Below are 14,318 nucleotides of genomic sequence, written 5' to 3' on the forward strand. Positions count from 1 at the left end.
TGAGCGGACAGTATTCTAGGAAGCCCCCAAACCAAACACGGTTACGGCTGAGCTCAGGCCGCCTTTGGCCAGACTTCCACCAAAGCTTTTGGTGTCCAGAGCCTTTCAGATCTGGGAACCGCGGGCGAGGTGGTGGATGAATGAATGCGTACGCGCGGCAAATGCGGGGAGATGCGTCTAGGCCGCCCATGAGGTCCAGCGATGCTGTTTAGGAGGCATGGAAGGAAAGCCAGTGGGTACACAGTAGCCTGAGGAGGCAGGGAAGGCATGGCGATCCCAGGATGCTGGAGGCCTGCGGGGTCAGGCGAGCACCGGGCACCCACCAAACTCGTCCCGGCCGTGCCCACCAGGCCGGTCCACAGCCCCGGGGTGGACGGCAGCCCGAGGCGGAGGGGCGCCCGCCGCCTTAACCACCTGTCTCTCTGTTCCCCCCAGTTAAGTGGAAGTGGCCAGCTCAAAATGTCCAGTCACTGCATTTCCGCTCAGATGCTGGCACCCCCGCCCCCCGGGCTGCCGCGGCTGGCGCTCCCCCCCGCCACCAAACCCACCTCCGAGGGAGGAAGCTCGTCGCCGACCTCGCCCTGTAAGCACCCGGGAAGGCGTCCCCGAGGGGCCCCTCCCCTCCCCGGCCCTGCCTCTGGGGTCGGGGTCTCAGGCCCAGCCCGGTGGGTACCGGCGAGTTTGGTGGGTCCCCAGATGGAGGCCTGGGGCCCACGTGGTCAGGTCCACACAGGGCCAAGGCAGCCTGAGGGGATGGCCAGGGGCAAGTCTGGGGTCCGCCCCCATTGGCCGAGCGGCCTGGGGCCCCCGTGTCCCCCCTCTGGGCCTCTAAACCCTCTTCCGTGCAACAAGCAGCTGGCAGTGGGTGAAGATCTCAAAGTGGAGGTGGGAGGGCCCGACCCGGCCCCCAGAAGCCTTTTGTCTGAGGAAAGTGAGAATCTGTTGTGGTGATGGTGGCTTTAAAATCAGGACGTCTCACATAGAAATTCCAGAGTTCCGGATTCTCCGGGGAAACTGGCCCCAGTGGGCCCTGTTCCTGCTGGTAACCTGGGCTGGGCCACATCTTTAGACAGGACACACCCTGCCTGCCCACCTGACCCCAGGAGGCCCTGGGTTGGCTGCCTCGCCTTCTATAACTTTCTGCTCTCTGGATGTGGGTCCAGGTGGTAGCCTGGTGGGAGACCCTGGCTTGGTCTCCTAACCTTCTAGAACTTTCCACCCTCTGGATGTGGCTCCAGATTACGGCTCACCAGCCCCCAGGGCACCTCCCCCTCCCCCGCCACCCCCAACCCCAGTCCAGGGCTGCTCCAGGCTGGGAAGAGGTTCCTAGAATTCCCATCCTGGGGTCTATCTACCCCATCAGTGGTGGCTCTGCCCCCAGCCTCTCCCTAAATCCCCTTCCTCTTTGGGCGTCTCTCCCTCGCTCCCCAGATGAGATTCCTCACCCCACCCAAGCAGGAGGGGCCAGCCCTCCCATCTGGGCCCCATCGGCCCCCCTCCCCGCATGCAGCACCCCAGTATTTCTTCCCCAGCATCCACTGCCTGCCGAGACCCGGGGCAGCCTCACGTGCAGACGGGCTTTCTCCAAACACCACGATGGAGCACAGGGCACTGGGTTGCAATCCTGCCCCTGCATCTCGCTCCCTGTGTAACCTTAGGCAAACGTCCTCCCCTCTCTGAGCCTCACTTTTCTCAGCCGCAAAATGGGAGAGTCACCAGAGGGTGGTGGCGAGTGAGTCAGTGCCATAGATCAGGGAGAACATTTAGCGGGAGGCCGGGTGCAGAGGACAGAGTCGGCATGCGGCGCTGGTCTTCACCTACTCTCCCTGCTTTCTCATCTGTGAAATGGGCATAATGTTCACGTCTGCCGCGTTGAGGCTGCCGAGGGTTAAAATGGGATAGTGCCCAGTGCCTGGCTTACAGTGACGCTTAATAGACGAGGGAGAAACATGGATTTCTTCTCCTTCCTCTGCACCGGCTTCTGAACTGCAGGTGCAGCCTGCTTCCCAGCCCCCACCCCCAAATCCCCCAAGCCTCACCACCTCCCACTTACCTGCGCTCTGGTGGAGACCACATGGGGACCCTCCCGCCACCCCCGCCCCCTCCCCAGCCTGGGTTGCGAATCATTCACTCACCGGCAAAACATAGTGTGATTAAAATATGATCATATATATATATATATATGTGCACACACGCAGCCTTCCCCATGCCCTCTCCAGGAGGGAAATTAATAAATAAAACGCCCTCAATAATTCATGGCCCCCCACGCGGCGGGATGCAGGCCGCAGGAGCAGGATGGACCAGGCAGTGGAACACTGAATAATTCACAGGCGGTTTCTGGATTATGAAACTTTCGTCCTGCACCTACCCTCTCAGCAGACACCTGCCCGCGTGACCCCGGGGGCCCGAGACCGTGGGCTTTTCGGGGTGCCTGGACCATCGGGGGAGGGCGGCAAGCTCGGAGGCACCGGCTGCTGGGTATGAAGGCCCGGCTGTGTGACCCTGGGCAGCGGCCACCCTCTCTGGTGCTCCCGCGTCGCCCCCGCGCTAACGGGCTTTCGGTCTCTCTCCTCCCCGCAGCCTACTCTACGCCCGGCACGTCCCCTGCAAACCGTTCCTTTGTGGGATTAGGACCAAGGGATCCAACGGGCATTTATCAGGCACAGGTAGGGGCCAAGAGGCCGGCTGGTGGGGGGGTGGGAGGGGCAGGGCAGAGGGGCCGGCCTGGGCGCGCAGGGAGAGGCCGGCCTGCTGGGTCCCGTGCCGCCCCCGCCAGCCGCACCCCTGGCACGCTGGCCAGCCTCCCAGCCCCTTCCAGGGCCTCGAGCCCACGCCCGGGGATGTGGTATGGCCCCAAATCCTGCCAGGGGACACTCCTGGCAGAGCTGCTGTGGGGCTGGGATTTTCACCGCCCTGGCCCCATTTGTACCTATGGGAAGACTGAGGCTCGCAGAGGCAAGGGGATTTGCCCAGGATCACACAGCGCGTCAGCCCAGGCTTTCAACCCCCCAGCCTGCATCCCCTCCCACGCCGGCCGGAGGGAGGGACCACAGGAGAGGGAGGGTAGGGGGTGCCAGAGGACCCCAGGACACCAGGGGCAGGTGGGAGACTGAGGCAGCCCATGGCAGGGGGCGGGGCCTCCTGGTAGGACACGCAAGCCCCCACCCCTGGCTCCAGCCTGCGAAGTGGGAGTGGGGCGGCAGAGGCGGGGTTAGCATCACTGCAGCTGAGTGTGCACCAGGGTGGGGGGCATGAGGCTGGCTGAGGACGAGACAAGGAGGCTCAGAGAGGAGGAGTGAGTTGCCTGAGGCTGCACAGCAGTGCAGGGCAGAGCCTTGATGGGTCTGGAACTGAGACTCATGGCTCCCAGCTTCTCTCGGGGTGGGAGGTGGCCTCAGCCCCTGCCCACGTGTCCCCGACACCCGCCTTTGGGCCAGGGTCCACATCTGTGTTGTGTGCAAGCCGGGAGTGTGTTGGCAGGGGGTGTTCAAGGGTGGTGGCTGGACCCCAGAGCCGTGCTCCCTGGTGCATGTTGGGGAGGGGGTCACGGGACATAAAACAGCCAGAGGGCGTCACCAGCTGCCCCAGGCCCAGTGAGGCCCAGACACACAGAGAAACCTCTTCAGGGCTGCCCAGCATCTCCAAATCCCCAGAGCCATAGAGTATGGGGCTTTGTGGGGTCCCCAGGGGTCAGGTTCGGATCCTCAAGCCACTTTGGGAGGGTCCCCCCGCAGTGGAGTTCATGGGGAGGCGTGGGGAGGCGGTGGAGACGAGGATGAGACCAGAATCAGCCATGCTGACCATCCAGCACAGCCTGGACCCCTGGCGACCATCTGAGGCTGGCCAGGTTGCTGCTGGCAGCTCAGGGGGACAGAGTGGGTGGGCAGGACCTGGCTATCCCCCTCCCTCCCTGCCCAGACTTTAGCTGGGGGTGCTGGGGTCAGGGCACCAGGGCTAACTGCGGGGAGCTCTGAACCTGTCTCTTCTTCTGGCCTTGGGCACCTCCTGGGAGTCTTTGAAGGGTCTGGAGCATTAGGGGACCAATTTTACCCAGAAAGGGCACTGAAAGGCCAAGACCACCCCACACACCCTCGCACACCCAAACTGTAAGTGTCCTGCTTTACAGAGCCCCAGCCAGGATCCAGACAGAGGGGGTCACTTGGTCAGTGTTACCCACTGAGCTGGGGTGGCCCCAGGATTCCCCGCCTTGAGTTTTGGGTTCTGTCCCGGCCTAGACACCCCTGCCCCCCGGTGCTCAGGGAGCCAGGCGTTGCCTCTCCCACCCCCACTTGACAGCCCTCCCCGCTGGAGGCTGGGAATGTCCTAATTGCTGCAGAAAGCAAAGCTAATAAAAGTGACAGGGAGGGGGCCCTGGCCCCTTAACCCTTCCCCAGCCTCCCCCCCACCCCATTGTCAACCCCTGCATGGGGGGACGGGGGACCACCCGGAGCCAATGGCCTGCAAGGGGAGGGAAACCAAGGTGCCAGGAGGGGGGCGCCTTTGGTCACCACCCCCCTTGGCCAGCAGGCCCCGCTGGGGACCCAGAGAGAGTGGGTCTGGGGCTGTGGAGGAACCTGGGGGTCGGGGGGGGGGCGCATCCAGGGCCCTGCCTGGGTGGGGAGGGGTGAGAGCCTGGTGTCAGGTAGAGTAGGGTGTCCAGGCAGGGGCATCAGCACTGCCAAGGGCTGGAAATGATGGGGAAACAGCCTGAATGTGGAAGACCTCAAATGTGGGCTTTGGCCTGGGGGCCGAAGGGAGCCACTGAAGGGATGAGAGGGAGGGAGGAGCACAGCCAGGGCTGGGAGTTGGAAAGAACTTCGTGGGGCTGGTGGGGGAGGGTGGCACGGAAGGTGACAGACGGATGAGAGACCCCAAGGCTTATGGAAAAGGCGAGGCCCCCCATCTGGGTCTGGTGGAGGACCCCGCCGGCACCACGCAGGCAGGACCACGGGTCCCTGGACTAAGGGTACCCAAGTCCCCCGGTGGGTTCAGCCCCCCACCCCCGGCAGACCCTGGAAGGAGGGAAGGGTGGGAGGAAGGGGCCGTGAGACCCGCTCCCCGCTCTTGGAGGCCCTTTGCAAAGGGCTCGGAGCCCAGAGGCCTCTCCTTTCTGGCCCAGTCAGCACTTCCTCCGCCTTCGTTATTCCTGGCCGGTTGGCTTTCCTCTGCCCCCACCCCCGGCCCCTGCCCCCCAGCCTGCAGCGGCTTCTCTCCCCGCACCACCTGCCCTTCCATCTCCTGCCCTCCCCACAGTCAGTGCCTTGCCCCCTGATCAATAGCCTCTCCCCTCAATCAGCGCCCCTCCCCCAATCGATGTCGGTTGCTCTCTCCCTGATCGATTGCCCACCTTCTTCATCCCCTCCACCCCCGTCTTTCACCATCAGTCCCCCGAGTCCTGAGCCATCCATCACTTTGGCCCCCAGAGTGGGGCTCTTGTGGACTCTGACACCCCCGCCCCCTCCGCTGTGTGAAGGGGTCCACCCGGCCGAGCATTTTACACCAGAAGCTCTTTGCCCATCACGCCCATTCAGCAGATGAGCAAACCGAGGGCCAGAGGAATTTAAGCCACATGCCCAAAGCCACACTGGTGGCTCCAGCCAGGCCAGGGGGATGCCAGAAGAGCCCAGAACTCACTACTGGCACCGCGTGGCCTCTGTCTCCCCCTCAGCTGATGGGGGACGATGTTGAGTTGAGGGTGCCCCCCCCCCCACTGCTATGGGCAGAGAGCCTAGGAGGGGAGGAGGCAGGGAGGAAGGGCCTAGGGGAGGCCAGCCACCACCAGGGAGGGTCACGCCCAGAATCTGTCTGGTTGCCAACGGAAACCAGACATGAGGTAATGGCCAAGATGAACTTGAACTTGGCTGGAGGTGGGGGGCTGGGAGCCATGGCGCCAGTTCGATGGGATGGCCCAGCGGCTGCGGGGTGGCCTGGTTGGAGGGGGTGCGATTGATTTACAGCAGGGGGCGGAGGAGCAGCGCTGCTGTGACCCCAGCGGGGTGGGGATGGGGGTTACCTACCCCCAGGCCCGCCCCACACAGGCGAATGGGATGCATTTCCAGGGGAAGGGTCTGTACAGCGGCTTCCCTGTGGAGACCCAGGCCAGAGCTGTCCGTGCAGACCTGGCCACCTGACCCAGAGCCTCAGTCTCCCCCTCTGGAAAGTAGGAGTCATGACCCCCTCAAAGGCCAGGCTAAGGGGTCAGCCCCAGGCAGGGGGACAGGCGAGGACTGAGGCCTCTCGGGCCTGAGTTCGAATTCTGGCTTCTCCCCTCCCACGCTGGTGGGCTTGGGCAAGCTACCTTACCCCTCTGAGCCCCGGTTTTCTTCACTGCAAAATGGGGTCGGGGGGCAGTAGTCCCTCTTTCATGGGGGTTCTGGGGGAACCGTTAAATGGGAAAATGTCACCCTCTGCGGACAAGGTGGGCAGATCCCCTCCCCTATTTTATACTCAGGGCAATGAGGTGCGGGGGTGAGGTTGCCGGATTTAGCAAACAAAACCACAGAATGCTCGGGTAGATTTCAATTCCAGATAAAGGATTGAAAAGAAATAATACATTTTTTTTAGCCTCAGTATATCCCAAAAGTTGCATGAGATGGACTTATATTAACAGGTTTATCTGTAGTTTATCTGGAATCCAGACGTCACTGTACATCCTGAGGTTTATCTAGCAGCTCTGCTTAGGGGCAGAGTCATTTGCCCAGGGTCACCCAGCCGGTTATGCCAGGTCTGGGATAGGGGAGACAGAGGTCCCAGGTCCCAGGGGGTAGGGGGGCCTCAGTGGGTATAGGCAGTGGCTGGCGGAGCCTGACCCCCCATCTCTCTCCTTCTCTCTCTTTCTCTTTCTCTGTGTCCCCCTCGGGCCACCCAGTCCTGGTATCTGGGATAAGAAAGATTTCTTCCCACGCCCTGCTCCTTCGTCCCGGGAATCGCGGGGAGCTACACAGCCGGCCCCCGGCCCACGTTTTCGGTGGCAAGCTAGAGCAAGCAAGAACACCCCGCTGACTCCCAGCCCGGCCGAAAGACAAAACACACAGACACATAACACACAGGAGGAAAAGAAAAAAGAAAAAAAAAAAAGGAGAAAAAAAAAAAAGACAAACGGGAAAAAAAACAAAAACAAAAGAAAACCACACATAAAAATAAACCCACCCAACCAAGAAGATAAAAGGTAAAGATGGCAACGCTTCGGACTCTCGGGATGCCGCGGCCGGACGGACCGGACTGGAGGGCCAGGCCCCACTGCCCCTGGGAGCGGGCGCTCGGGGCGTCCTAAGTTATTCATCTCCTCTCGCTGCTGCTCTGGGAGGGCCGGCTGCCCCCACCTCCGCCCTGGACCAGGTGAGCGCAGCCTGGTGCCCGTGCCCAGCCGACGGGGCAGGACACCCAGCGAGGCCGCCTCTCCCGCGCGCCCCCATCGCCACTGCCACCGGGACAGTGTTTGCCAAGTGGGGAGGCAGCCCCCGGGGGGCCGGCGAGGACCCCGGCGGCAGGCAGCAGAGGCCACCGCGGAGGCTGGGGTGGGCAGGGGTGTGACAGGGGCAGAAGAGGGTTGCGGGGAGACCCCGGGCATCGCCGGGGGACAAGGACGCATGGCCAATACTCTCTCAGGAGTGCCCCGCGGTTGTGGACGTCTCCGCCCCCCACCCCCCCCACCCCAGAGCGCGCCGGGGACTCGGTCTTTGGTGAAGCCCTGTGCGCGCCGGCCCGGTTTGGGAGACATCTCTATGCAAATGACCCCCAGCCCGCCCCCCCCCCCAGGCATAGGAGGCCACCCTAGCGCACCCCAGTCCCCGGGGGAGGGCCCCGCGTTGCACACACTGTAAGAAATGCACTTTCCGAGGAGGGGGCTGGGGGCGGTGGAGCGGAGGGGCCCGGGGCTGCTCTGGACTCTCCATCCACCCAAGCCCTGAATGGGGAGGACCCCACCACCCCGCTTAGCCCATGGAGGTGTGGGAGGTGAGAGCGAGTGGTTTAAGTGCCTGATTCCCACCGCCCGCCCCCCCCCCTTTGTCCAGCTGGGAAGCGAGTGGCCGTGGGCATCCTCCAGCCTCCTCCCCCGTAACCCGGCCCCTCCAGTTGCTGACCCCTCATTGCTATGCCCCCCTCAGATCTAGAGCGATGGGAACCCGCCCAGTGGGCCCAAGGGGCAGAGCTGGGCATCCCCCCAGCGTCCTGCCGTGCTGGGGCACGGGGGTGGGATCTGGGGAAGGCGGTGTGCCCCCCGCCAACGCCTCCTCTGCCAGTGCCTTACATCCTGGAGCGACACCCCCTCCCTGGTGCCTCCCGGCCCAAAGGGGGACCACGGTTTGCACTTTCATCCCCCCACCCCCCGCCGAAGTGGGGCACAGCCGGGAGGTGCATCACAGCTGGGCCGCCAGAAGGAGAGAAGGCCAGGCTGGGTGCAGTCCACATGTGCCTGGACAGGGCAGGGGGCTCTGGCTGGGGGCAGGGAGGGTCAGCGCCTCGGGGCTTCCTGCAGCCTTGTAGGGGGCCTCCCATCTGCTAAACATTTTCCGTTGAGCCGCTCCAAAAACACTAAATCTGGGGCCACCGGGTGTCCCCTCACCCCAGCTGCCCGGCCCCATCCATGCCTCCACCCCGGGATGGCCATCTTGGGTGGGGAGCCTGGGAGGGGGTGTTAGGTGTTCTAGGGTCACCAGGCCCAAACACAAGGATCCCTCCCGGCCCATCCGTCTGAGCCCCAACTGGCCTCCTCCATGCCTGGCGCTGGGGAATCCTGACCTCCATCCCCGGGCCCAGGCCTAAGCCATGGCCCTGGGCAGGCCTCCGCTTCACCTGCTTCCAGCCTGGCCCTCCCCTCCCTCTCCCGGTGAAACCCCGGTGCCCCGGGCCCGGCCAGCCTCCCCCCACCTCCCCAGACACCAGACTTTCCTCCTCCCAAACCAGCCCAAGGGGCTTGGCGAACCCACTCGATCATAAAGAGAAACGACCCCTCCCCCTCAGACCCTTCCCCACCAGCCGCACTCCCGCTGTCCGGAGGGGTTCAAGAACCCTTGGTCCGTCCCTCTGTCCCCAGGGCCCCTCCACCGGGTGGCTGTTGGGGACCAAAGCGTGGGCCGCTCTCCAGGAGAGCAGGGGGTTGTGTAGTTGGGGTATCCGGAAGCTTCTCAGCCGGGAACCTTAGGGTGCGGGTAGGTGGGGGAGGGGAGGGGGCACCTGGCAGCCCCCAGCTACCTAACTTTGCATGGTGCTTAGTCGAGGATTCCTGTGACCTGGCTCCTGACGTCAGCTCGCGGCGGCTGAAACTGCATGGCGAATGATACTGGCTCTATCTCCCTCCCCCAGCCCTCCCCCAGCCCTCCCCCCCACCTCCTCCTCTTTAAAAGAAAAAAAAAAAGATACAAAAAAAAAAAACCTTAAAAAAAATTCCATGTTTCCTAATTTGCACGAAATTTTCTACCACATGATGTGCCTTGCCTTCCAAAAATAAGTATTACCTTTAAACAATATCAGCGCACACAGATAGCTGCATGCACTGCTCGTGTAGTTAAAAAAAAAAAAAAGACAAAGCAATGACATGAAATAAAAAGTAAAAATTGAAAAGGGATGTATTTCTATTTGTAAAAAAAAAAAAAATTAAGAATTAAAAAAAAATCACATTGCTAAAAAAAAAAAATCACATGCTTAAAAATCAGCGATCCACGGAACAATCGCCCCACGGTTTGCCCTCCCCCCAGCCCACCCTTGGCCGCGTCTCCATGTCTCCTGCTGCATTGGGGGTGCCCCCTGGTGCTCTGCGACGCCCCCCAGCCCCACCCTCGGTCTCCAGAGGGGTTGTTTGCGAATCCCCTGCCCACAGAGGCTGGCGGACAGACCTCAGGGGTGTCCCCTGACACCGGGCAAGGGCTTCTCCCCTCACTGGGCCACAGGCCAGCCCCCCAGACGCCACGCATGCACCCGCGACCCATGTGGTCTGCCCGTGGGGCGGCCGCCCTGCCGACAGCCAGACTGCCCCCGTCCCACCTCTCCCGCAGGCTGGCGTCCCCCTGGCTCAGGGTCAAATCGCTGTCCCGCCCCCAGCCCCTTCTCCCCCTGTGCAGCCCCCCCCCCGCCTTCTTGCCAAAGGACCCACCTCACCCCATCCCTGGAGACTGGCCTTGGGTGGCAGGAAGGACCCTCCTGCTCTCCCACCCAGTTCTACCACGTCTTCCAGCTGTAACTGTGGAGGGGGGTCTGGTGTGAAACAAAAAGACAAAAACCGAACCCAATATATGCAATATTTGTCTGTCTGTACTTGTAGGTCTAGTTCAGCCATCGGAGGCCCAGCCGGGGGTCCAGGGGTCAGGGGCAGCCAGGGGCACAGCGTCCCAGGCCCTGGCAGGGGTGGGCAGGGGGCTGGCCGTGCTGTTGTCTTCTCGGTTTTATTTTCTCGTATTTTCCTTCCTTCCTTTCTGTCTCTCTTTCTCTCTTTTCCCCCAATTTCCTTTGCCTTTCACTCAACCAAAGCTGAGACAGTAGCAGTTAGTGGGGTGTCCAGGCAGGAGGACCAAAGGGCCGGGTCCTCCAACCTTGCCACCTCTGGCTGGCCATCCCCGGGCCCCTCAGACATCTCCTCTGGGGATCCACCAGGCAGACAGTCCCCATTCATTCCCCGGCCACCACCTCAGACTTCAGAATTGTCTCCAGAGCCGGTTGGGACCTTGCAGACAGGCCCGGGCTTTCATCCACCACCATACGCTCATGTCATGTTTTCTTTCGAAAAGTCACTTCAGCAAGCCCCAGGGGCCAGAGCGAGAGCCCAGACCACGGCCTCAGCTGGGCCTTGACATTGCCCTTGAGAACTGCCCTTTGGCCTGAGAGCCCAAGGCCATGCTTGTCAGTTTCCATGGGGGTTGATTTCTGGTTTTCATTCCTTGCCCGCCCCAGGGAAGTGGGAGCAGCCAGTGGCACGGGGAGTGGGTGGCCCGCCCCTGCAGGACCCCTCCCCCAAGGGCTTCACCGGGACCACCTTGTCCCTCACGGCCCGCACTCCACAGCACCCCGGGCCCCAGAGCTCCACCCTTCCTTGCCCCCAGCTGTGCGTCAGGAGAAGGCAGAAACACTAGGAACCGGCCGGCTCACCTGCCTTTGCAGTTTGGGTCGATGCCCGGGGAGGGCGGCGGGCAGGGGGTTGGGTGGTGGTGTTGTTTTTGAACATAGATGAAACTGACATCTCAAACCTGCGGCCCACTGGCCCATTTTCCATCCCATACGGAGTCCCCCAGCCTGACCTTGGGGTCCAGCCCTTGCTGTGGAAAAGACTAAGGAGACCTCCCCAATATATGCAAATTGCCCCCATCCCTCTCTTTGGATGAGGGAAGTCACCGGACCCCAATCTGGGTGGAGAGGGTGGTGTGGAGAGGCCAAGCTGACCTGGCCCTATTTGACTGGGGCGGGGGTCCGGGGTGCCCCGTGCCCAGGTCTGGAACCCCGGTTCTGGCCGAGTTCTGAGCCCAGATTCCCACCCTGAGCTAGACAATCAGACCGGAAAGGAACCTCAGAGGAGACATGGGGCGGGGTGGGGGGCTGCTGCGGCTCCCTAAGCAGCAGTTTCAGCCTCAGCATCCCCCTCCCTGCTCCGGAACTTTCTCTGTGTCCCCAGAGACAGCAGTGTTCAAGAGCAAGCAGATTTGGCTGGACAGCGGCCAGTGAGGCAGGATCCCCGGGGCCCGGAGCAACCGTCCAGCCCCCTGGAAGAGACAGCACGCAGGACACCCCCCACACACACCCCTCCTCTGGCTTCTCTGACGGTACTTTGACCTCCAGCGTAGGGCTATACTATACATTATATATATATATATATGTATGTGTATAATTTTGGAATTTTTTTTCTCATAATACAGTGGCTACTTTTTATTTTGGCCTGGATTCTCTCTCTGAGACCCTGATTTTTACTTTTTTGTGGGGCGGGGGGGAGGGAGGGTGATGGGCGAGAGGTTCCAGAGACCCATCCTCAAATCCAGCATCCCCCGCATCCTCCCATCTTTCCCCGTTTCTGCCGCTTTGGACACTTCCTGAGGGTCTCATCTCCACACTGACACCACCTCTCCGCCATCCATGTATCCCTAAGCGTTTCAGAGTGCGTGGGGTCCGAGCTGGCCCCAGAGGCCCACACTCCCCCCCGGCCCCTTCCCCGGGCAAGGCAGGGAGACAGACCCAGAGCGATCCCAGCAGGACTTGTTGCCAGCGATACCAAAACAGACTTTTCCCAAGCAGTGCCTCACATGTCTGCTGGTGTGGCTTTGGGGTTCTCCTCCCCCAGTCCCTGGGAGTCCCCTAGGCCTCAGAAAAGAGGAGGTGGGATCCAACAGGATTGAGGGCTCCAGAAGAGGAAGGAAGTCCCACACCCCCCAAGCTCCCACCCTCCCTACAGCCCTGCCTTCACGCCACCTGGCTAGAAGGGGACCCACTGGAAAAGGGACAGGAGCTACCTCAGCCCCCCCTCTAGTGGTGAGCCCCTAAAGCCCATTCCCAAAAATGCATCGACATCCCATCCTCCCAATCTTGGGCCCCAGCCAGGCCCCCTGAAACCAAAGCCCCTTCACATCCAGGGGTCCTGGCCCCTACCCCCAACTTGTCACCCCCCAGGGCTGCACATGGGGGCGGGACAAGCCGTGTCTGACGGGCAGAACACGTGTCGTGGGGGGAGGGACGACAGAGAGAGGGGAGAGGGACCCATTTTCCTCTCTGAATTTTCTTTCCTTCTTTCTCTCTTTTTTTTTTCTTTCTAAAATTTTTGGTGGTGTTGCTGTTAATTTCCTTTTCCCTCTGAGATGTTTTTTGAGGTTTTTTTTTCCCCCATTTTGTATTTTACCGATATTACCAGGATAGTTTACTCTGATTGTCGCTTGCTGCCGGATACAACACACACGCGCACACGCATGCACACACACACACGCACACACCCCATGCTCATGAACCCATGTTGGGAGAAGGTTCGGGCCGGGCTCACTCCCCTCCTCCTCTTCCTCCCCAAGGTGGGGACAGGACAGGGGACAAGGGGACATCTGAGCAGACCCAGGCCCAGCCCTCTCCTTGCCCGGCTCCCCTGCCCTGCGCCCTCACATCATACTCCGATCATAACCTTGTATATTATGCAGTCATTTTGGTTTCCGCCGACGCGCCTACCTAAGTACCATTTACAGAAAGTGACTCTGGCTGTTATTATTTTGTTTGTTTCCCTATGCAAAAAAAGAAAAAAGAAAAAATGAAAAAGGGGGGGTTCCATAAAAGATTCAATAAAAGGCAAAAAAAAGAAAAAATGTATAAAAATTAAACAAGCTATGCTTCGACTCTTTCTAGCTGTCTTGGGTCCTCCTTTCTGTGTTCCATTCGGGCTGTTCTGCGTTCTGTACCAAAGTGAAGGGAAGAGGCTGGAGGGCAGGCGGCCTCAGGAAACCAGTTCCGGCATTCTCCCGGAGTCTTTGATCAACAAATTCCATGGGCATCTGTGGAGCACCTGCTCTGTGCCAGGCACAGGGAACTCCACCTCCTACGTGGCTCCGAGGACAGAGCCTGGCACACAGTTGGTGCTCCAAAACTGCACAGAATGCCTTCCCTCTTTTTTTTTTTTTCTTTTCCACCTAGCAAACTCCCATTCATTCAGCAAAGATTTCCTGACTACCTGCTGGATACCAAGTACTGGGGACACAGTGGAGAACAAAAAAAACACCCCAGATGATCTGCCTTCATGGCACTTACCGTTCCAAGTTGGGAAAATGGACAGTAAACAATAAAGATAAGTAAATGTCGGAGGACGTAAGTGCCAAGGACACAAATGAAGCAGAATAAGGGATAGGAGAGTCGGCCTCACACGAGGAAGTAACGTTTAAACAGAGATTTGAATAGAGGGGGAGAAACAGCCCCCTGAAAATCTGGCAGAAGAGTTTTCCAGGCAGAGGGCATAGCCCGTGCAAAGGCCCTGGGGCAGCACCATGCCTGGTGTGCTGGAGGAACAGCGAGGAGGCCCGTGTGTCTGGAGCAGAGTGAGCGAGGGGGAGAGAGGGAGGAAGTCAGGGCAGGGAGGGGACGGGGCAGGTCATCCAGGGCCTTGTGGGCCACGGGGGAAAACTTGGGCTTTTACCCCAGGAGGGATGTGGGAGCCCCCGAGGGCAGTGAGCAGAGGTAGGACAGGACAACTTGGTGCCAATACCCTCTCCTCCAGAAAGCCCTCTCTACTTGCCTGGGCAGAGCCCCTGCTAGCCCTCCTAGCACCCCAGCTCCCCAGTCTCTTCCACACCACCCCTGACCACTCAGAGCTGGCAGTATCCATGTCCAGCTCCTACCCCGAAGCCACAGGGGCTCCTTAAAGGCTGGGG

General features: G+C 60.8%; 1 protein-coding gene across 7 annotated transcripts in view; it reads left to right on the forward strand.

The window, feature by feature from the left end:
* The window catches only part of NFIC (nuclear factor I C), a 65,700-nt gene extending 58,373 nt beyond the window's left edge, over positions 1–7,327 (forward strand). For 2 of the 7 annotated variants that reach the window (XM_027085562.1, XM_027085556.1), the window contains exons 9-10: positions 436–583; positions 6,869–7,327. In XM_027085562.1, coding sequence (XP_026941363.1) covers positions 436–583; positions 6,869–7,002 — 282 coding nt within the window. In that variant the 3' untranslated portion in view covers positions 7,003–7,327. Of the gene's footprint in view, positions 1–435; positions 584–2,580; positions 2,667–6,868 lie in introns of all 7 variants that reach the window. The other 5 variants (XM_027085560.1, XM_027085559.1, XM_027085563.1 and 2 more) reach the window with 3 other exon arrangements.
* Positions 7,328–14,318: the final 6,991 nt, after the last annotated feature.

Source organism: Aethalodelphis obliquidens, unplaced genomic scaffold, assembly GCF_003676395.1.
Source record: "Aethalodelphis obliquidens isolate GAN/ISIS:26980383/991018 unplaced genomic scaffold, ASM367639v1 scaffold53, whole genome shotgun sequence".
Classification (NCBI taxonomy): Eukaryota; Metazoa; Chordata; class Mammalia; order Artiodactyla; family Delphinidae; genus Aethalodelphis; species Aethalodelphis obliquidens.